The sequence below is a fragment of the Perca flavescens genome, chromosome 15, assembly GCF_004354835.1.
Source record: "Perca flavescens isolate YP-PL-M2 chromosome 15, PFLA_1.0, whole genome shotgun sequence".
Taxonomy (NCBI): Eukaryota; Metazoa; Chordata; class Actinopteri; order Perciformes; family Percidae; genus Perca; species Perca flavescens.
The window spans coordinates 20,686,685-20,711,277 of record NC_041345.1 but is presented as its reverse complement, the minus strand read 5'-3'; the positions used below and the strand labels follow the sequence as shown (position 1 = coordinate 20,711,277).

At 40.1% G+C, this 24,593-nt stretch overlaps 1 protein-coding gene across 1 annotated transcript; it reads right to left on the bottom strand.

Moving 5' to 3' along the window:
- On the bottom strand, positions 1 to 23,726 carry syt3 (synaptotagmin III). The gene is made up of 11 exons (XM_028600436.1): positions 23,576 to 23,726; positions 17,035 to 17,430; positions 15,362 to 15,470; positions 14,463 to 14,639; positions 10,093 to 10,219; positions 6,627 to 6,845; positions 4,322 to 4,442; positions 2,118 to 2,289; positions 1,375 to 1,504; positions 624 to 717; positions 1 to 142 (listed from the first exon to the last, which is right to left on the bottom strand). Exons 1-10 carry the CDS (start codon positions 23,724 to 23,726, stop codon positions 628 to 630), a joined length of 1,692 nt encoding a protein of 563 aa, XP_028456237.1. The 3' UTR covers positions 1 to 142; positions 624 to 627.
- Positions 23,727 to 24,593: the final 867 nt, after the last annotated feature.

The window sequence follows — 24,593 nt, the reverse complement described above, 5'->3', positions numbered from 1 at the left end:
TTGGAGGATTCATTAGCAGGAGCAAGACAGCACTAGCAGTTGGACACTAGCAGTGTCTCCGCGTCTCTTTCTTTGATGGAGAGAATTATTCACAGATGAGAGGAAAGAAAGGAAAGTCTGGAGCTGGAGAGATGGTAATGACCTGAGGAAAGAGGGGATAGGGGAGAAGAGGCAGATTAAATAAGAGAGAGACGGTGGGGGGGGAGAGAGAATATATAAACAGTATGCAGTACTGTAAGTTTAGAAGGAGGAGGGGAAAATGCATTACATAACCCATAACATATCTAGATTATGAAGATGCTTATGCCTTAGAGCTCCTACATCTGACAGCACCACAGCCTCCACTTTATCACACACTCACAGTTAGGTCATGCCTTTAAAGACTCCACCAGTTTTCCTGTGTAAATCTGACTTAAGAGCATCTGCTGCACAGTAACGTGGATGTACTTCCAATACAGCGAGTCCTGTTTACAAGCAGTAGTCAAGGAGGTATTTGATTGTATGTGTGGAATAGTAATATACATTCTAATACACTGTTGCCTAGAAAATACTCCTAGCAGTATGGGAGCATGCTGATAAGATAAAAAAAACAACATGTCAGATCTAAACCAGGAAATGCTCACAGTTTTAATCGGAGTGAGGACTGTCCACCACGATGTGCGGCTTAGGGGAGGATGCTGTAGCAGTCTTCGACACAAATGTACCAATTGCTTTTTCCTGCAAGGAAATAACATTTTTGCTTATGTTAATTATTCATGACAAAAATAAATGCTTTCCATACATTCAGTTCATACATTAAATTGTACATTAGCGTTGCAGTTATGCTAGGGTCCCACCACTATTCCTTTAGGTACAATTTTGAGTATTTCATATTACGCTGCAATTTTTCAGAGGAAAATATTGTATTTATAACTCTACTACAGCTATAGTTAGCAATTACTTATCTTTTGATTAATGTTTGACATGCAAATCAGATCATTCGCTTTTAAAATATAAATTTGTTATACAGTAGATTAATTACCCAACAATACATAAAGTAATTAAACTTTGTAATTAAATTACAATCACTTCATTTGTTTTTAATATTGGTGCTGCTTCTTTTCTTAAGTAAAACAACTGAATATTTATTGTATCATTGCTACGTTTATCTTACTGAACCATTACTTCTATACTACTATCACTACTGCACTTCTTCAAGTGTCAGTGCTGCTGCTGCTACAGTACTACTTCTTTCTAATAATGAACTGAACATTACATATGTGGTGTGAGATCATACGACACATGAATGCACACACACACACACACACACACACACACACACACACACACACACACACACACACACACACACACACACGATCATATGCTTATTACCTCCACAAGCTGATGCCAGTGCTCTATTGGTTTGCGTGGATTGGCCAGCATGGCCGTCCAGTGCTCCCTCCCTGGACCGTCAGCTTCGCTGCCCACGCGACACATTCCTATAACCTCGTTATGGCCAATACTGATATGCAGCAAGGGATGGAAGCAAGAGCAAGAGAGGAAGGGGAGTAAAGAAAGGGAGAGAGCGATGATATAATAAAGCAGGGAGAGAGAGGGAGACAGAGCTTGTAAGAAACATTTATCAACATTGAGTACTGGAAAAAGAGCGCAGCAGCTGAGGTATAAGCAGAATAGCAGCTTACAAATACACACAACCCTGCATAAAAGCTTGATGTCAGCGGGGGATCAGGCATGAGCACAAACATACAAAAGCACACACCTATGGAAATGCCAAATGGAGGGCAGACTACATAATAGACACAAACACATCAAACAGCCAAGTGTTGTTGCAAGCGTCAGACAGACAAGCATTGGCAGGGTTCCACTTCTTCCTTCAACATTAGCATAAATCATGTCTATTCATGAGGTGAACGTCCACCAGGAGGCTGACTCATGAGGGACCCCTCTTCGTGTTCAACACAGCCGCGAAGAGTCGTCAAAATGTGACGACCCAAAAAGCAACAGCAAACATCACACTGCATGTGCAAACACACATTCAATAAGCAGCACACTTCACAGTAATGATCAGCTTCATCCGAGTACCCTACAATATAATAATGCCTCAGCTTGCTTACCAGTCATAGTCCATCACGGCAATGATGATGGATACACTTTCTATATTTTCATTGGGAATGTCAAACACCAGCGCCTCGTTGTACGTGGGATTCAGTGTGTTCTTCTTAATGGAAGTCTTCCTCTTTTTTAGCCTTCGCCCGTCACAGATCAAAGAGGCCTTCACGTACGGGTCTGAAGACAAGAGATGAGAGAAGATGGAATGCATAAGAAAAGAGAGAGATAGAGAAAAGGGAGTAGTGGGAGAGAAAAAAGAAGGAAGGAAGAAAAGTAATGGAGGAAGAAAGAGGAAGAAAGAGAGGGAGACAGAGGAAGAGGGGGAGAAGGCAGAGAGAAAAAGATAAGGGGGGACTCCTGCAAACGCTGTTAGGTATTATGCTCACAGGTATCCGCGTCAGTAACGCATAAAAGGCATGAAAATCAAGTCACCTTGGCAAAGCTGGATTAAGAACACAAAGGGAGAAAAGCAGCACAGGTTGAATCACATTAGTTATCCATTCAACATGTGCAGCTCAGTGACAGCAGCCAAGGAAAACACACACACCCACGGCTCCATTTGTATGCTGCATTTTAAAGCATCTTTAAGGCACTGCAATCACCTTGGGACCACTGTGGCAATAATTACGCCGTGTGGTCATTATCATCTGAGATCTCATTTAATCTGCGAGGGCATTGCCGTTTTAATTAAGTCTTTAAGTGAAGGATAACTAAAGCATAAAGCCTTTTTTTATAATGCTTTTGTTAATTCAATATTAGCATTAGCAATCATGTCTTGACATCAGTCTCACAGGTAAAACTATTGTTGTTTTGTCTATTTCTGCAGATATACAGTAATTGGTGCTACACCTGCAGCTGATTTTGCTCACAATAAAACACAATGCAACTTATTTTTACTGGTTGTTGTATTTGTATATAATACACTTTACTGCTTCAGGTAATATATTCTTAATGTATAAACTCCACCTCTAGTCCTTAAAGGAAACATCTAACTTCAGATTCTCCAATCATTTAGAAACGCACTTCATTGATTGAATGATTTTATTTGCCCATTTCATTATAAAATACAATACAGCTATGCACCAAACATTAAAAACAAAACAAAGTCAGGATAACACAATAAAGCCCTGGGGCTTATTTCCATTGTGGTCCCTTCAGGAAGTATTTAGCAAAGATTTATTGTCTTTTACTGTTTTGGACCTTCCCTAACATGCTTCATATACTTCTACTTCAGTTAGTGATTTTTTTTAGGCTTTGAAAAATCTCTTTTTTGCACAAACCTATTGGTTTTACCTGCAGGAGGAGTAAACTGTAATGATAATTAAAGTAAAAACAAACGTTTTACAGCAAAAGAGGGGTGGTATTCCTCATTGTGATGGGCAAACCGATTCTTTTCACAGAATCTGTTCCTTCGAGTTGATACACACGAATGTATCGAACCTTTCAAGTTTTTATACTTTTTGCAAAATATGGCGTCAGTTTCTCGACAGCTAGTGCTACTTTTCAATGCATTACCAGTCCTCATGTATAAGTTTACATTAGAAAGATAAAATATTAATTTTAATGCATTAATTCAGCATCCCACTTGTATGTAGGTAGGCTATGTAAGCTCAAGACGATGTTACAGAAATGTGTTTTTGAGGGTGAAGTAGCAGACAGTTCGAGAGAGCGGTTCTTTTGATCTTGTCCAGTCTGTCTCGACTCGAGTCATACATTGACACCCTCGTTTGAGACAATGATTCCCGCTTATTCATTGGTGGTCCCACTTCATGTGTTTTAAGCGACTGCACCTGTGAGCAGTACCCTACGATAACAGCGAGTGTGTGTGCAGTATGAAAGGGATTCATAAGCATTAGGTACGTTCGACAGGCTGACCCGGTACATAGCGGACACTATAAAGAGTCTTTCAAAAAGATTTGTTCGTTCATTTTGCCCATCACTAATTCTTCAGTCAAAATGCAACAAGCTGTATCTTGCAGATGTAGAGCATTCTGGTCCATTTAGACTGCTGATGGTGAGGAAAAAAAAGCTGTTCTGTGTCATATTTTTCCTTTTAATGAGTTTCCAGTCAGACTGCTGGCTGGAGGTCCGGCAGCAGGATGATGTGTGTGTGTGTGTGTGTGTGTGTGTGTGTGTGTGTGTGTGTGTGTGTGTGTGTGTGTGTGTGTGTGTGTGTGTGTGTGTGTGTGTGTGTGTGTTAATCCTTTACCTGAGAAGCCAGTCAGGTCCATGGCTTTGAGGTTGGTGGCCTTGATGACTGTAGCAGTGAGCCTGCCTGCAGTGGGCAGGTAACACAGCGAGAAATTAAGCTCCCCGAGATCAGCCTTTTCCTGTAGGTCACCACACACACACAGACAGTGATCAGAAAGGAAACAGGGACGCCATGATCACACACATAGTATCAGAAACAGAGCCAGATAGGAAAAACACTAACTGACAGATATCCTTCGGTTTGCTGTGATTGTCTATGGCCAGAAAAGAGCTACATCTGTGACTGACGGCGGATGACAGCAGGCGTCCTAATGCGGATAGGCAGAGTGTTTAGGCAGAGGGGAAGGGCTGTCACTGTAAATGAATCATATGCCAATGTGTCAATGTCCCCAAGTAAGGAAAGTGTTAAGTAGAGGTGACGATTCTTCAGGCTTTTTATATCTACCCCCCCCCCCATCTACTGATCTTCTCGCTGTCTGTGGTCTCAGTGGCACCGCAGTAATGACACCGGTGGTATTCAGGTCACACTGTGGCATGATGACTCCTTAGTGCCTCACTAATCAATACTTCCCCGGGTGAAACATAAAATAAAATATGCTGAGAGGCTGATGCTTTAAACTTATTTAATAAATGAAATACCCATGCCAAAAAATCTAAGACTTTGCTCTGTCTAATTTGCTAATAGGCTTTTATGAATATTTCATATAAATCTACTTGGACGCTGCGTGCTGAAAAGTTTGGATGTGGCCAGCGGTGCCTTTCCAGTAATCTATCTGGACTCTCCCGAGCTGTGATTTTATATTACCAGACTTTGAATGAATCTATACTGCAGACAATTTCCAGTCTGCGCTATTTCTGTCCTCCATACTCCTCTCTATACAGTATATGACCCTCAGGCAACAGACAATAAGGCACATGCTTCTTTGAGTCATATAAAAGCAAAGAAAGACTGTAATCATTTGAATCCTGTAAGAAACTATAAAATGAACCACCACAAGATACTTAAACTTGAGAATGTGTTTTAACTCCAGATTTTTTGTGCCGGGCAGAACATAATCATTATAATCATAATCATCTCACAGGACAGAGGTGCAATTGATTCTATTAAGGCTCAATTGATTATCCTCAGTTGCCTACATGTTTTATTTTGAATTTTGGTGTCTGAAATACAGTGGGGCTTTTACTAGGGATTATTTTCATTGTCGATCAATTTCTCTATTAATCGATTAGTTGTTTGGTCTAAAAAATGTCAGAAAATGGTGAAACATGTGGATCAGTGTTTCCCAAAGCCCCACTGAAGTTTGTCCACAACTCAAATATATTCAGTTTACTGTCATAGAGGATAGAAAATATTGACATTTATGAAGCTAGAATAAGAGAATTTTGACTTTTCTTTCTTTTAAATTACTCAAACCAATTTATTGAATATCAAAATAGTTGTTGATTAATTGAATAGTTGACAACTAATTGATTAATGGATTTATCTGCAGCTCTAGTCTAAATTGCATTAATCTAATATGAGCAACCTCATATTTTGACTTGACTTGATCCAAAAAAAGAAACTAGAAATTTTGTAAGATTGTGAAACCTACAAAAATATTATTTTAATAATAACACATTCAATTTGAACATACAGTATAACGTAGTGGGTAAATTTAAAAGTCGTTCATTTAGTTGCTTATGAGATTCTAATTATTGTGGCCTTTCTTTGCATCCGAAGAGTCACCGTTGCAATGATAGTATGAGGTGAACAAACTGTAGGACACTAAACCTGCACATTGTTTACCTATACTATACATCTGTAAATTGAATATGATTATCTTTCTATTATTTGCAATATGAATCTGAGACGTGTGTATGCATGTACGCCCCATGTCAGCTGTTAATGTGAATACAGGCAAATTATTCTGTCAACAACAGCATATCCACATATTTCTTGTTTTATATTGTGTACTCGTGTTCATATTTAGTTTGGCTTCATACTGCAATGCTATTTTTGAACATTTGTATCTTTATTTTTCATTCATATTTTCTTTCCTCCAAGCTGGAATTCAGATTAATTTTCATATCATGAATACTTGAATTTCTACTTGAATTAAAACTGTCACTTGTGTCATGTTTGATAAGCTTCATTCCTGCTTCTATCCCACTCACCACAGCCCAGGCCCATAACTTGCAGCTGCTACGGCCCGATATCGCCACAAGGCTCATTCAAATTCCATCTAGTCTAATTTACCGTGGGCATCTCTTCCAAATGAATGTGATTGTTTTGTGTTATTTCTGCAGCAGAGCTTCATCCTTACCGCGGTGCCCTCCACAATGTCCCTCCAGACGGGTTTGTCCCCGCTGCCCTCGCTGAAGTCCAGCAGGTTGTCCACCACTACCTGGCCTATCAGGTCGTGTCTGGAGAAGCGGTCGAAGTCGTACACAGAGAAATGCAGCTTCCTGGAATGTAGCTCATTCAGCGGCACGCCGAACTGAAACGTCTCATTGAACACTGGGTTTAAGGTCTTTCTGTGGACCTGAGAGAGAGAGACAGACAGACAGTTAGAATTTATAGTAACACTTTAAATATAGCCTATAAATTACAGTATGGGGTACTGATGGGTAGGTACAAGGGAATTAGTACAAAGAATAATGGGGGCACAAACAACATTATTTTACCCTTTAACACCACTATAAAAGTAAAAGAGGGTTAATAAGGGACTACTTCCTTTATAGCCCACATACCCCAGACTCAGTGTAATAAGGGGTGCTCTTATTCACATTTCCAATGCTTTGTCCTGATTGTAAGATATTAAAAGTGATGGTTATTACCTAAACTGAAATTAATACTGAATGCTTTTCAACAGTTGGCAAAACATAAAGAAAATAACATTTAAGTTGTTATGTATTAATAACTCGCCACAGTACAGCAACAAAAATAATGTACACTAAAATGAATAACAATCATAATAATTCAAAATTCTAAAAGTATTTGTTAAAGTCATAATTTTAAAATAAATGAAACTATACATGTAATTGAAATATCAACACTGTTACAAAGTGTTCCTCATTTTTCCTGCCTTGTTACCCTGTAATCCCCAGACATCTTGTCTTCTTCACTTATACTTACATATTTGCCTATTTTATTGCTATATACTCAATAATTACATAGTAATCTGTGAGCTGTGATCTAAAGCAGTGGTTCTCAAAGTGGGGTCTAGGGACCCCCAGGGGTCCCTGATTGGGTTCCAGGAGGTCCCCAACAAAAAAGGGGAATAATTTATTTTCACTATAATTTCATCCATAAGTAACACAATGACAGATTGTATGACTTGCTCATGAGTTTCATCCACCTTCTTTAATAAAACATCTAAAAGCAAAATTTCTATCAGGGGACCCTGGGACCAAGTCTAATGAGATGGGAGTTTGTGGTCTAATTTGTGTCAGTTTAGGGGTCCTTGATGTAAAAAAGCTTGAGAACCACTAATCTAAAGCATTCATTTTCTGGGCTAGCCCCTATTTTTTCTGCCTTTCATTTAACCATCATTTTTACGTTTGAGACTTTTGCAATGATGATAGTATTCCAGTCAAAGACATGAGTTGAGGTTTCCTCAAAGACAAATTCAAGAGAGGTTTCGAAAAACCCAGCTGGTTGTCTGACAACACTTAATGCTGTTTTGAAGATGCGTCCAGAATCCTCAAAGATTTTTGTATTTTGCTGGCATGAAATTCCAACTATATGTAAAATATATGTTCCATCTGCTGCCCAGTAAAGTACATTTTTAAATGTTTCACAAGGTGCAACTTGATATCTTCAATGAGGAGTCACTGAGGATTCTGGAATCTTCAAAAACACAGTAAGTGCTGTCAAACGACCTGCCAGCTTTTGTCTTGTGGCTTTTATCCGTAACCATTACTGCAAAAGTCTCATACTTAAAAACTTGACTTATATAAGTGGCACACAAAAACTCCTTTTCTCCGAAAGCAGTGATTGACAAGATCCTCATTTTCTTTTTGTCTTCTTTTGGTAACATCTTTGGCACTGAGCTCACATTGCTGTGGTGTTGTACTAAATCTTTTTCCTTAGATTTGAGGAGTTTAGGTTCGGCAAGTGTTTTTTTTTTGTTCTTCCTGTTTTCTGCTCCTGCCAACCACTGAGTTCTTCTTTCAAAACAAATTGGAAACTGGAAATTTTTTTAGGATTATTTGTATTTATTTTTCTGTCACAGAAGAGCTACCAGAGACTTGATGTGGATATAAAAGCTTAGCTTAACTGCCTGGATGAATCATATTGTAAAGCAAAACAGACATTATTGCATGTAAATGTCATGAAATAAAACAAAGACAAGACATATCAGGACACAGAATGTCCCAGAAGGGTTTGTTTTGCCAGAAGTGCGGAAAAGACCTTGGGCAACATAATTAACCTGTACTACACTGACCTTGTTCCTCAGCCAGAGGGAGAAAAGTGAATTTCTTCCTCAAAAGAATCAAATGAACCTGCTGAAATTAAATAAAGACCTAAAACTAAATTTAAAACTCAAAATTCTGTACAACGTACAGATATCTTTCTTTTAAATGTTCTAACACATTTCCTATTGGTAACTGCTTTTCAGTTTGCCTCTATTTTAACCGTATGTTGTGTTTGCAGCCTTTTCCATCTGTCACCCCAGTAATAGGTCAAATAAAATGGATCCTTTTGAATCAGATGTAAAGCATGCGGCTGTAATTTCCTGCTCATCAACACGACATTTAAATTTGTCTTCAATCTCATTCAATCACCAACACAACAATTTGTTGATTCAGTGGTGGGATTTATTTGCTATGAAAGCATTTGATATAAATGCTGTCATGCAGTAAAGCTGGTGATAATTAAAGACACACACTCGATTTTCCAAATCCAACTTTTGTCGCTGCATGAGTGGGTCTGTCACTCCAGCTTATTAGCACTTGATGATTACTTGTTAGCTCTGGATTTAACATGCAGCTGTTGGAGATGGAGACGCTGTGCCTTTAGAAACCAGGAACACAAAAGCTCCAACATCTACTATAGGTGATGTCTGTTTCTCTTTTGAAATTAGTTGAAAGGGATAAAAGCATGGCAAAATATGAGTGGTGTAAAAATGACATGTTAATGGGGATGTGATTAAAATGAAACAATCATCTAAACTCTAAACAAAAGAGGAGCAGTATTATGCAAATGACTGAAGCATTCACTCATTTCAATGGCTGAAGGGGCTTTTGTGATATACAGGAGACAGTCACACAAAGGGGGAAACCAAAGGGGAGACATTTCAAACTGGTACAGCTTCATTGTCACACTTTCCTGGTGGACAAGTACTGGTGATATTTAAGCTCAAACTTAGAACTACAACTCACATCTGTGGGGCTACTGACCTCATACATCTTGAGCTCCTCCACAGAGAATAAATTAGAAGAGAGGAGGATATTTTGAGAGGGTACATTTTCTGGTACAGAACGTCCCGAAATGTACTCAAATATTGACTATACTGTCCTCAAATACCAGAATAACACACAGGAGTTGAGTAGCGGTGCATAATAGTCTGAGGCACATTATGTTGAATAAATTATGCCCCAGATTAGATTAGATTACATTAGTGAAACTGTAATGATTCCCCATGGGGAGGCTGGGTCATCAGAGCAGCAGGAAACAGGCAGAGAGAAAATAGCAAGTCAGACCTGATGATTTTTAAATGTTGAGGTTTTTTTTGGTCGTTTGTTTCCACTGAGGATACAGGTGAGTGTAGTGAAAGTGGGAGTTACCTTAGTCTGGTATTTCTTCTTCCTGTCTGGCAGTAGGTAGATCTTCACGTACGGGTCAGAGAAGCCGTTGGCATCCTTCGCTGGCAGGTCCAAAGCTTTCAGGATCTTCACCACCAACTGCTCCGTACTGAGACACACATTCAGCAAACTCCATTAGACTGCTCATAAAAAAAGGCATAAAGGCCAGGTTTGCACAAATTCACACAAATAAACTGAGACCCAGACAGGATCACCCCCCCCCACACACACACACACACACACACACACACACACGCACACACACACACACAAACACACACACCTGTGCAAGCTTTGTACACTTATAATGGTGTGGGAGGTTTCATCCCTGCAGCTATATCATGTTGCACTATCAGCAATGTTAAATGTAAGCACAGTAAGCACAGATGTACAGTACAGCCAGTGAGAGAGGCCAAAGCTGAGCTCATTAATAATCCTTAACACAGCAGCCTTTATTCGACACTCACTTTAGGCCACATGCACAGAGTTGTTAATGCATAAGAGATACATACAAGATCCACACTAAAAACCTAAACCTTGATCCTTCACTAAACCTTCCACTATCAGTTTCATCAACGTTTGAACACATTTGTTTGATTGATTCTATATTTCCTGTATATTTTAACCAGTATTGCACTGAATGTTTAAAGTACTGGTTCCCAAACTGGGAGAGAGAATCTAAGGGGTCACCAGATGATTACTAGGATAGAAATTGATACAGACAAAATACTACTACACAATATTATGTTTATTTTGGGGAATGGTTTCTTTGTTAAATACTACAAGAAATATTCAAATGAAATAATCAGCAACCTATATATCACAGGGTCACAGCCAAAGCAAGTTGGGAATCACTGGTCTAAGAAAGCCCTTAACATAAAATGATTATAATGGATGTGTCTTATTTTTCTAATTTTTATTTGATTTCATTATAGTACAGTATAAATAATATGTGTTTTATTAGCTTCTTATTCTTATTCATTTGAAGGCAAAAGTCTGTAATCCAGCTGTAACAAAAAGATTTAGAATCTAAAGTAAAGATTTGAATGTGGCTACCACTCCAAAATTGGTGGAGAGGTCTTTTTTATTAGACAACTATAAATCTAAGTAATTCATGTTTGATTGATGCTGCTAAAAGTTGCTGAATGGATGCTGTATAATTCAGTGTAAACAGTGCAGTAAAATAGACTTATGATTTCAGTTATGTTAGTAATGTATGGCTGCAACTACTAATTAATTTCATTCATCTTCTGATTATTTTCTTGATTTATCATTTGGTCCTTAAAAGTGAATAATAAAAAATGCCAATCACAGATTTCTTGAGTTCAAGGTGAAAACTTCCACTGTATTGTGTTACAATCCAAAACCCAAAAATAATCAGATTAGCAGCAAATATTCCAATGTGAGAAGCTGGGAGAAGCAGCTTTTTTTTGGCTGTTTGCTTAATAAATGATTCAAACAATTAATCAAAATTGTTGCAGATTTCTGCCAACTGTCTGGTAAGTGTTATTTCACTGAATAGAATGCCAAAAAAGAAAAGAATATTACATTGTACACTTGCGCTGTGTTTTCTGGGATATTTGGCTTAAAGATAGCCAATAGGCCTGTAGATAAATACATTTGAATGTTCAGCAGCTTTGCTCTAAAAATAGCATTATTGGTCATCATATTTACAAACTCATATACTCATATACTCAGTCAAAATTGCACATGTAAGCAGTGTAGCAGGAGTCTTTCTTTGTCACGCACACACACATGCAAGCATAAACACACGTGAGCAGACATAATACATACATCTTTACATTCAAATACTCCATGCAGAGTCATGGCTGCTTCTCACGCACCGTTTATTATGTATTTAATTACCAGATGAAGATGAAGATGGCTCAGAGGCCTTTAATCAGACCTTGTTAGATTGTGTCTCCCCGTGTTAACCAGTGTGTCAGCACTTCATTAGCAGCTTTAGGAGAGCAGCGTGAACTTTGGGGCTGAGGAATGATGTGTAGGGTAAACGCCACAGTGACCCCGACAGCGTCTTAGTTCCATGTGTACCAATCACAAATAAGATACGCTTGTTGACAATATAACCATGGCCAATCCGGACACGTGTTTACCTCTGAATCACATCCAATTAATGCAGTCGGATAAACATGACCACTCTGCAATCACATCAAATCAGGGAGATGATATACAGTGGGAAATTGCTGGATGGAAATTCTAGCTCAGCCAGATTCATATTTTAACAAGAAAACCTGACCAATTCAAATATGTATCTAACGATCTATAATCCGGTATGATTTTGAGACATGCTGGTGGTAGAGACTCTGCAGTCAATGTGATTAGCCAGTGTGGTTCATGGCAAGTAGAGGAAAAAATAGAGATGTAAAATAATTGAAAACGACATGAAGCTTGTGTACAAAAAAACACCCCTCATGAATTTTCCTGCTTTTGTTGTTTGTTACAAGGACACGGTTGAAGATTTTCCTGCACTCACGTGTCCTACTACAGAACAAGACATGAGCGTGAACCCAAACCAAGGTTTTTAAACAATCCACGAGGCATACTGCAGAGAATATACCTATTACTGCTGGAGCACGGAGGGAAATTCACGGCCTTATTCCTGGCAGACAATGCCCGGAAGCTTGCTGTTATTCCCACAGTGGAAATGTGTCAGCTTTTAATGGGATTGTCAATAGACATGCCTTTCCCTGAGGATATGAAGATCTGAGGATTGACACCGTTGTTCTGACTGTTACACTCCAAACAGCTGGGTCTCACACATTAACATACCAATCTTATCACAGTCCCAGTGCTAACACCTCCACATGTACATATACAGACATGCCCACACTACATCTCTAACCTTTCTTCTTTACTCCTCAGTCCACCACTCTCTTCTACTCCTCTCATGAAAACAATTTCCCTCCAGTGTAATGGCAGGCAACTACAGCACGACATAAATTATCTCGTGACTTTATAAATGGGAATAAGGGACACATGAATAGTTTTCATCATTAACCTTCCTGTCCGTCTAACTCCCATGCCATTTCTCTGTATCTGTAACTCCAGCTATAACACAGTCTGGTGTTATTATGTGTTGACATGGGCTGCTGTTTAAAGTGGCTCGCCATATATAATTCATGACTGTAACGGCCTCTCACTCCCTTTCTTTTCTGACCATCAGCACTTTCGCCTGTTGTAATGTTTCGACATGCCGGGGCAGGCAGAAATGGGGGACAGCCAGCTGAGCCACAGACAGGCCGAGCAAGTGAGCTGCACACTCATCCCCACAACCCACAGCCACCCTGACTTACAATACACACACACCCACACATTCATATACACACTCTCCCATCACCCAGTCCTCACAGCATGGCACCCACCAATTACGTACTTAGACCCAAATTATCCAGCAGAGAATATTCAACGGAAAATCGTCAAAGGAGCTAAATGAAAGTAACTACAGAAATCTGTGCCACACAGTACATAAAAGACACCGCTGCTGCTTTTTAAACATTCATGTTTCAGTATGATTACCATAAACAAAAGAGACCACAGTCAAGACAACAACTAGTAGCCCCTCACATCTCATGCTAGTGGTATTGTATGTTATGTTGTTCCCATCCAAAACTCAATTTTTCTACTTGTGTTGGAGGTTTTCTTTTTGAAGAGGATAAACACACTAAAATATATTTTTCCAAGAAGCACCCTCTCTCTGTTCTGTGCCATGAAGAAATTCAGCAAACCGGCGTCTGTTCGCAGCCCTCTGACTTAGTGTTTGAACAAAAGCACACCCAATGATCAAAGTGATGCAAAAACAGACGCATCAACGTTCACCAGAGACAAGCAAAACTGCAGGTGCTGGTAGTTCCACTCAGTGTTGGATTCAACAAACAATGTTTAGTCTCATTTTTAAGAATCCAATTCTCCAAGCTGTGCACAGCTATCCCAAGCATCCACATAATTCAGAATTTATGTATTTATTTATTTATCTATTGCTTTTTGCTGCGGTAGTGGCAATGTCGGTCAGCCAGCCCACCACTTTGGTCCAGACTGAAATATCTCAACAACTATGACTGGATTGCCATGAAATCCAGTCATAGTTACAGGAAGAACCATAGAAAAGGTTTGTGTTTTGCACTATTTTGATCAAAGCAAAAGGTGACAGCAAGTCAATGGGTCTCCCCACAGAGGCAGCATCTTCAACCTGGTGGTGATGTTACGGTTTAACTTTAGATCTTAAAATTATCGTGGCAATGATTTATTAATGTTCAGAGGCTACACGTTTTACATAAGAGGACACTGACAGGTGTGAGTGAGCAGGTTGTTTTGATGTAAGCTCTTTGACTTACTTAAAGGCGTAGCGCAGGAGGAAGCTGATCTTGCCGCAGTTGTCGCCCTGTTTGCCTTCGCCCTGGTCGCCCTTGGGCCTATAGAGCTCCGGTTTGATCTGCCCAATGCTAGTCACCTGCTCCTTCTCCTCGCCGTGGAAATCAGGACTGGAGAGCTGGTGAGTCATGGGCTTGGGCCTAAACGGACACATTAGAGCTCAGAGGGTGAATATTAAGTGGAGAGTGCAGCACACACAACAGTGTGATTCAGCAGCTTAATCAGAGATGCAGTGGCGGGTAAACCACCTAAATTGAGTTTATACACTGTTTTTATTTGCATAAGGGTTTACACACCTATTTTACACATGCATGCATCATAGAAAGTCTTATCAAATCAAGATTGTGTGATGATGGTGCTTCCGGAGTACAAACCACACACCCAAAAAACACAAATTGGTGTTTGTTAAAAAATAGTAGGGTTTTTTTTTCTGTTTTTGTAGAATTAAATGCAGCTGTGCTTTGGTTATATATAATATCAACACCAGTTTTAAAACAAATAGATTTTTTTCAAAATTAAACTAATATGAAGAGGTTCACACAAAGTCCAGGATGATTTACAAACTTTAAAAGCCTTCATTAGAGCTGAGCAAGATTAAAGCCAGCATCGTACAACCAGTATGGTCTTGCTCACAAAAAGAACATTTTCCTAATTTTCAATCATGTGTTTTTTTTTAATTGATTTCCCTTTAATGATCACTCCCTGGAGGTTAAGGTTCACTACTGTTTTATTCACCGCTGCATCTCTGAGTTTAAAAACAGAAACATACAACAAAAACTACCGCACTTGAAAAATTCACAAAATGTACACACTCTTATAAACCCACAGACACGCCCGGTACACTCATACACTCAGTACTGACCGGGAGGTGACCTGCTGCTGGGAATGAGCGTTGGGCAGGTCTTTCACGGGCTGGGCTCCAACCTCTGAGTTGGGGACATCTGGAGACGTCTGACTCAGCTTCAGAGTTCCTAACAGAGTGAGAAAGTGGAAAAAACAATCTTCGATGACTCACATGTCTCTTTTGTCAGTGCTATAGTGGCCTTGGTCATTAGAGCGGCCCAGAGCAATGTCTGTTTTGTTGTAATGCAGGGTCAGCATCATTGATTACGTTGATTGTATTACATTGATTCGACAGAGAGTGATTTAATAGCAGAGTGAAGGGAAGGAATGATCAGACATGTTTACAATAGCAGAACATGAAATTCATAACATGGATATGAAAGGAGGCACATGCAACTGCAATAAAGCCAGAGAGCAACATTTGACTGTGAATCATGATTAACAACCTGCACCAATGTTGACAGCCAGAATAAATATAATAGCAGAGTGAAAACCCATAGCTGTTACCTGAGATGTTTCATCAAACTAGGTCCTAAACATCTCTGTCATATCAGTTTATAACAGTCTATATCTTATTGTGAAAACTGCTTTTTGTTCTAATGGCTTATTATTTATCCTGTCGAGCTTAACTGGCCGAATCCAACCACCTTACTATCACATGCTTTCTGGGAAAGTTCTTTTAAAGCTGAGTCAATCAATAGCTTTATGTGTTTTTTGTGTTAAGGCTGCAACTAACGCTTATTTCATTTTACTTGTTTGGTCTATAAAATGTCAGAAAACAAGTTAAAAATGAATTTGATTATCAAAATAGTTGCCAATTAATTTTCTGTCAATCATCAAATTGATCAATAATCGTTTCTACCTACTTGTTGCATATTTATTTATTTTGGAGATTAAATCAAAAGACTGTGGTAGTTTAAAAGGGTTGCTTGTAGTAACAAACCTACACAGAATTATGAGCCAATCGGCAGCTCTAGCAAACTTTTGAGCTCATTGTTTTTGTTTCATGGCACATTTTCTGTTTGGTTCAGTTTCAATGCTTACATGAACTTTGTGTTCAGTGATTTCAGGTGGCTGTTTTCTGCAAACAAGCTTTAAAAAAATTGGTTAAGAAAGTTACACATTTAGTAGCTAAAGAGTAAGATTTTCTCAGGGGTTTGAAGAAGCCAAACAGAGCTAAAAGAGGAGCAAATATAGTAGTTATATTCCCCAGGTGGCCAGAAACAGGACTCCGATGGCATGATAATAATGTCTGGAACAACTGTGTGTTAACATGTTAGCAATGGAAATCTTAAAAGGCAATTATATGTCTCTGCACAGTATGCTGCTTAGAAATAAACAAATGAATAATAATAATAATAATAATAATAATAATAATAATAAAACAGTTGTAACAAAAGTCACAGACTACCTCTTTCCAAATATAATAACAGACTAGGCCAGTAACATGAAAAAGTAATATTCCTTGAATGTAGCACTATTGAAAGAAAAGCCATTTATATTGCATATTCAATAATGGTCAGCATTCATCACACTGTTGCAGCACAGATTCATTATTTTTACTGTATGTAAATGTATTAAATTCTGTACCCAGGGAGTGTATTAAAATGAGAAGTTATTGACTGGGGCATTACATTACTCTTACAGTCAGACTGGGATTAAGAGTGTCTGTGAGCTTGCTCCCACTCTCACCAGCATTGTTGGGGTAGGAGTCCATATCCAAGTAGGAGGGCTCCTGGGTCTCCTGTGGACCTCCAACCACACATCCGACCTCCCCCCTCTCCAGCCCTACTAGGTCAGAGAAATGGGGGTGGTGCTGGCCCTGCTGGCCCAGAGAGGGGTAGAGCGAGGACGAGGAGTGGCCCTCCTTCCTCTGCAGCAAGGGGGGTAAGAGTGACGAGCCCCCGGTGCCTCCAAGGCTTCCGACACCGGCGCTTCCGGGCAGCAACCCCGATGTCAGGCTCAGGCCTCCGCCCTCCTTGTCCCTCCATGGCAGCCAGCAGAGCTTCCAGGAGACGAAGAGGGAGACAGAGAGGAGGACGATGCCGCAGAATGTCACAATGACCGATAGCAGGCTGACAGAGATCTCTACAGAGGACCAGAGGAAGACATGGAAGGGAGTAAGAAGAAAATAAGGAGATAGATAAACAGAAGATTCAACAAAGAGAAAGCATCCATTACTTGGTCATTATAGCGTATGTATTTACAGAGAACGAAAGAAGTCTCCTTTAAAGATGTATGAAAAGAATGTAGTTTTAACAAGTCACGCTAGCAGCTCTGTAAGATATATGTAGGCACAGCAGTGCTAAATGCTAACATCAGCTTGCTAATATGCTCACACCAAAAATGCTAACATGATGATATTTAGCATGTTTACCATCTTCACCAGTGTAGTTTGATAGCATGCTAACACCTGCTAATTAGCACTAAACACAAACTCCAACTGAGTCTGAACGCCAGTAGTTTAGGTCATCAACCAGAATATCAAATAAAAAGTTTGACCTGATGATGGTGCTAGATGTAAAGTAAGGGGATCACCAACGTTATTAGTGCATCCTGAGGGGGACATGAATGGCAACCCATCCAATAGTTGTTGAGACATTTCACTCAAAACCACAAATGTGAACCTCATGGTGGTCCTAGAGGAATAAGTCAGGGGATCACCAAAGTCAGTAGGATTCATTGTCAAGGGGATAATGGATGCCTGTAAAAACTTTCATTACAATCCATCCAAACGTTATTTAGATTTCTGACTCTGGACCAAAGTGAACAGAGAGACAGGCCTACATTGCCATGTATAGAGCCATGCTGCTAGCACACATCTGGTATCTATGCCTAACATATCGGGAGTTAGCCACTGCATGATCAACAATCCATACACCTCCTTCACACACACACACACACACACACACACACACACACACACACACATCATTAACAGCATCACAACAACATCTAAAAAATCCCAAATCACAGAGCAGGAGAAGGAACCCGCTGTAGGCCTAAATTGATGCAACCATCCCCTGAAGCTTATATTCCACATTTGAATCCTGAGCTTAAAATGGGGGCAAAAGTTGGCAGAGTGGATATTAACAATAAAAAAAAAAAACACCAACACCCACAGTGATGCAATGTCAATGTCATCCTGCATTTCACATCTTTTTTAGTCTGTGACGGCTCAAGGATTGGGTTGAGGGAAGGATGGGATTGGGGGTTTGAATATGGGGCGGTGAAGGATACAGTATGTGTGTTGGGGAGGGTGGAGTATGACTCATTCAAATGAAAAAGTGTATAGAATAAAAGAAAAGCGCAGTTTCAGCACCAGATTGCCGGACGGTTCCAGCAACAGCCGCTGTTAAAGAGAGCAGAAATGAAAGAGAGTCGACATCAGCTCCAGAGCTACAGTAGGGAACTTTTGTAGTTCTGTTTATGGTTTTGAAGTGCACAACTGCACATGTCGGAGCCTATCATACGTACATTCATGTATTCATAAATTATTATTAAAATACTCTATAAATATTCCATGAATATTTATAAATAAATAGACTAAATATACAATGAATATTTATAATGATCCTGTGCCGTTTGAAGTTTCTTTATAAATAGCATGTTTTGGGTCTGATTTATGTCTTGACAAAAGGACCAATCAGAGCCCAAAATGAACTATAGGCCAAGAGCCCTGAACATGAATATTCATAGGTTGTAAGTAGACTGAGAAGACTCATTACGATACAGTGTGCAGATTTTGCAAACCAAGTACGCTTCCCCACCTTGCAGCGTCTTACTGGAATTTTTGCCTCTCGCCATCTTGGGCTTTGTCTAGATAAGGGCCACCAATTAACATCTTCCTGCTTGCGTGCAGGCCAATCATCACCTTTGTGTAGAACAGCAATGAATTACCATCAGAGGAAAATGTTTCCTGAACCAGATCCATAAAAAATGCCTCCTTTTCTTTAACCTGTTAACATCCACCTCTTTTGCCTGATTTTTGCCTATTTCTCGTTCCCAAAGGGAAAAGCTTATAACAGAAGAACTGCAAGGCCAAAATGCACGTATGAGGCTTCATTTGAAACCTAAATTCTTCTACTCTAGGGACATGTGCTTGATTAGCATGTGATTAAAACACAACATACACTACAGCAGTTCAAACATGGTTCAAAATAGTTATTTTGGTCCTGTTTAAAAAAACGTAATTTTTGAAAAAAAATAACAAACAAAAAAAAGTTTTGAACTTTTGTGGTTAAATACTATTATGTAACACATCAGAACACGTCTGTTAACCCATGGAAAAATGGAAAAATAAATGATAGAGAGCAATAAGGGGTGTTTGACAGGATTATATAGAGGAGAGATTGAAAGACAAAGAGAGGGAGGGCGGGTGGAGACAGAAAGCGAACCACATTCCAGAAGATGTACCCCAGGGCTGGAGGATTGGCTGCTGTTGTCTTGTTTTCACTCAGTTTTGTTGTCAGCCTGTTACAGATACAATTTCATTCTCTTTTGTGTGATTTAACAGTGTTTATGTCTTTGTCATGCCCATTAAGACATTAAGAGTAAATTGAAGGAAAAGGGGGTTTAAGGAATACGCCACCGTTTGTTGAAATAGGGCTTATCACGGTCTCCCCTAGCTGTAGATAGGTGGGCCAACGCATTTTTTGTGCATGCGTTGTTTTACCGGCAGCGCCACCGCTAGTTAGCTTAGCGTAGTGAATCCTATGAATCCTATGTTGCCGGTTAGAATGTTGTGAGTAAAAGTGAGCCAACAAAAGACAAAAAAACAACCTAATTACTTGCACTGAGACAAAAAAATGCGTTGGCCCACCTATCTACAGCCAGGGTAGACCGTGATAAGCCCTATTTCAACAAACAGTGGCGTATTCCTTTAACCCCCTTTTCCTTCAATTTACTCTTAATGTCTTAATGGGCATGACAAAGACATAAACACTGTTAAATCACACAAAAAAGAATGAAATTGTATCTGTAACAGGCTGACAACAAAACTGAGTGAAAACAAGACAACAGCAGCCAATCCTCCAGCCCTGGGGTACATCTTCTGGAATGTGGTTCGCTTTCTGTCTGCACCCGCCCTCCCTCTCTTTGTCTTTCAATCTCTCCTCTATATAATCCCGTCAAACACCCCTTATTGCTCTCTATCATTTATTTTTCCATGCTGTCTGCCTCTGCACGCTATGACTGTGTTCCTCTCTTCAGCGACTGTCTCTTTGCTCGTCACCCCTACCTATATGTATCTGTCCCCCCTCGCCTCTCCTTCCTCGCTCTCTCTTTGGTGAATTATTCATCAGTCTGTGTATGTCATTAATCAGCACTTGTTCAAAAGATATGATTGGGGGGGCCGCGGAGGTGGGGGATGGGCGAGTGGACATCGATCGGTTGTGGTGGTGAATGAGACGGGGTAGGAAGTGACAAACAAGGGATGGCAAGGGGGAGAAAAAGGGAAGAGAGAGCAAGGCAAGAGAGTATGTGACGATAGAGATCAGGAGACCGGAGGAGGGCAAAGTGATGAAGCGAGGGGAAAGGAAACGAGGCCAAGGAACGTAGGATGAGGTAGAAGACATCAAGAAAGGACAGTAATGATGAAGGGGAATGGAGTGAAAGGGAAAACGATCCAAAGCACAGAATGGCCAACAGGGCCGGAAAGACAAGGAGAGGGTTGAAAACAGATTGCTGCACATGTTGAAACAGACATATAAGCTGACTGGGTTTATTCCCCCTTTCGTTTTCTCAGAGGAGGAGGGGGAGGAAGTGAGGAGGGTTGATAAAGTCGATGCAACAACCATGCCATGTGTGAAAGAGTAGAAACCAAAGAGGCAATGGTAGGGAGAAAGAGAAAGAGCAGAGCGATGGAGGGAAACAACTTGACAATGATTTAGAGCAAAACATTAAAAGGGGAGGGGTTTAAGGATGAAAAAGGTTAATGTATTGATCTGGAGAGGGAAAAACAAAGCGAGGAGGCAGAGGAGTAGGTTGTGTGCGGTTGGCAGATCAGGGTGCGCTGATAAGACGGCTGTGATCAAACGTGCACAGGGACCGTCGGGGGCCAAACCACTCTGCTCCATTTGTCTCTCTTTAGGACAGTCGCTGTACCTTCATGAGCACTGATCCTGCCAAAGATCTATCGCTAATCCACAAAGCATAAAACGCCAGTCAGCGGACGGTAGGTGGGTGGGTAGGAGGCCTCTGAAGTGCACCGTGAAGAGAGACTGAGACTCCCTGTCAATCAGCGACTGATGCAAGCCCACTGGGAGTTGTACATTGCTCCACATCAAAAACATCTCCGTTGCTTACACAAGCCATTCGCTGACAGCTTTCGGCGGTCGACGTCCTCGGAGGCTTTGGAGACTTCTGTCAGCAAACACCACAAAATCACAGCTGGTAAGCGAGGGAGGCCAACGCCTAAAACCATGGTGTGACATTTCTTCACAGAGCCATCCAAATCTCCAGAGGCAACATGCAGCCAATCCAGGCTAATCTACACTGAGCCACAGATATCCGCGCTAATCTGCATAACAGCGCATTGCACTTCCTAATGCTTCAATGAGAACCCACACACAATGCTCTGCTCACAATACACTCCACGATGCAGCATTATGCCCCTATTTTGTTTTGTAAAATAAAGAATATATCTATATATATATATATATATATATATTATATATATATATATATATTATATATATATATATATATATATATATATATATATATATATATATATATATATATATATATATAAATATATATATATATATTCAATCCAGCTCTGAGATAACAATCACAGAATTCTACCGAGACTTTTCTGGGTCTCGTAAAAGAAATGGGATGGACATGATGGACATGTACCATAGCCATTTCAGTCTAGCAGATGAATATTTCATGGTTTGTTGTTCTGAGTGCACACTACCTCTAACAATCTCTATCTTAGCAATCTCTATCTTAACAATCTCTATCTTAGCATTTGTCATTTGTTGCTGTATGTGTCCGTGACTGCCGAGGCAATAATGAAATGATTCTACTGAAGATTTTAAAATAATATTTGGAGCCATATTTGAAGTTCTTTTTTTGTTCTTGTCAGGGTGTAGAAGCCTGATTTAGACCATAATGGGATACTAAAAATCTTCAATGGAGCCCATATTAACAGAATTCCTTTTGAGAGGGTGATCAGTTCCTCAAAGCAATTCCCAAAATCTTTTCAGTATCAAAGAGCCGTGTAGGCTTGAAAGGTGTCTGTTGTAAAAGGTTATGATTGGAGTACATTTTAACTAGTATTAATCAAGCTGACCACAGCCTCTATTCTGTATGAAGGAGGAAACTACCAATTTGTACAAACCACCTTTCGTTTGATACTACAGGGGTACCTTTTGGTTGAAGTATTGCTTTAAGGCAGGGTGAAGCAAATTTCACTGTGTGGCGCGGCTCTAGGGATGGCAATGTTGGTCTGTCTATTAGATGGTTTGCCATCAATTTTTGTACGGACATTCATGTCTCCCTCTGGTTGAAATGTAATCACTCTGGTGGTTCCCAGACTTTTCAGCTAGCACCATCGTCAGACAAAATTTTAATTTGTCCAATACTTTGGTTTATGATCAAATACCTGCAAAACTAAAGACAATCCCATTAGGTTTTGCTGTAGTTTGTGCTTTCTGCTAATTAGAAAATGTAAGCATGTGAACACACCAAGTATGTACTTCATACAGCATACTGCATAATGCATACTGCATTTGTCTGTAGTATGCAGAATGAAACCGTTGAATTTATTTATTTTGCAGAATGCCAGGCCAGACTCAGTTGGTTTCTGGTTCCGGTTCACGGGCGTTCCAGCACTTTGCATTGTTCAAGGTTCAAAGTTCTTTAATTGTCAGGTGCACAACAGTAACATAAGTAGTCACTGGCAATGACAATCTTATGCTTCACATTGTAGGACACAGTAGGCAAGGTAGTTTGGTCCGATGCATACTTTAGATTATTTCCTAATCAGTACGACATCCGGGGATTTTTGTTTGCAGACTGCATACTTTATGCTACATTTTGGTCAAATCAATAAGTACTGCTAGGAAGGTAGGTGGTTATTGAATGCAACCTTAGTCTTGTTATAAATTGTTGAATCCTCTGAGAGCAAACAGGAGAAAATCTTCCTTTATACTCAAGGAGTGAGTCTTGACAAATGCAGACGTTGTAAAATAGATTCATGAGAAGCTCTTGGTGTGTCAGTTACCTGTGTCCACCTGTCTGTTGCGACCTCTCAGCAGGTAGCTGAACTCCTGGCAGCGTTCACTCTGGCTGTAACCTCTCGGGGAGTTGAAGCACAGCTCCTCCACCAACACCAGCGCCTTCTTACACAGGTCTTCATCCCAGTCCCCCGACATCCTCCAATCCGCATCGCACTCTCACCAGCAGTCAGCCAATGACAGCGCAGCCCTCGCCGCCCTTGCCTATTGGACGGCGCCCGGGTAAGTAGAGGGTTGGCCCGTCCACCTTTTGCAAGGTGTGAACTGAGAAAGAGGAGGCAGAGGAAACTGAGGGGCCAGCGGCAATAAAGGAACGTGAGGGACTCTGCAGGGTGCCTTGGTCTGGATCACAGGGACCAGACTGACGTGCCCATGTATTACTGAGCGACACCCACCCCTCTCACTTTCCCTGGAAGAGATATAGGGAGAGAAAAATGGCAATGTGAATGTAGGGACATAAAAGTGCACAAATCAAGTTTTTGGCAGATTGGTCACCTTACCCATTAAGTGAGAACACTGATGCCAAAACCATCAATGCGTCCCTGATAGATCATTGGCTCTGGTGCTACATAATATCACTTTAGCATACACTATGAAGAGTGATACTAGAGAACTGGCATCATGTAAGAAGTGAGAAAATGTGATGTTGTTGCAACTACAGCAAAATTATAAAGTCAGGAAGATTTGTGTTGAAACTGGCAAAAGTCACATTAAAAGTTCAGCCATATTATGAAGAAATATAACTTCACTATTTACTTATCACGTATCAAGCTATTAGCCTCACTGCCGCCACCACAAACCACAGGCCTTACTGTTGGTAATTGTTGTTTTTTTTTATGTTTGGTAGAGAATACTTCCAGAAAAAAAACTGTTGACAGCAAGGTCTGTAGATTAGCCTCATTTACCAGGGCGTAATTTCTGCAAGGGCACATTGCTATTGCAATTTGTTAAATATTACATGTTCAGTGCTTTGAAGACCAAAAAATAATTTCCATTTATCTCCAT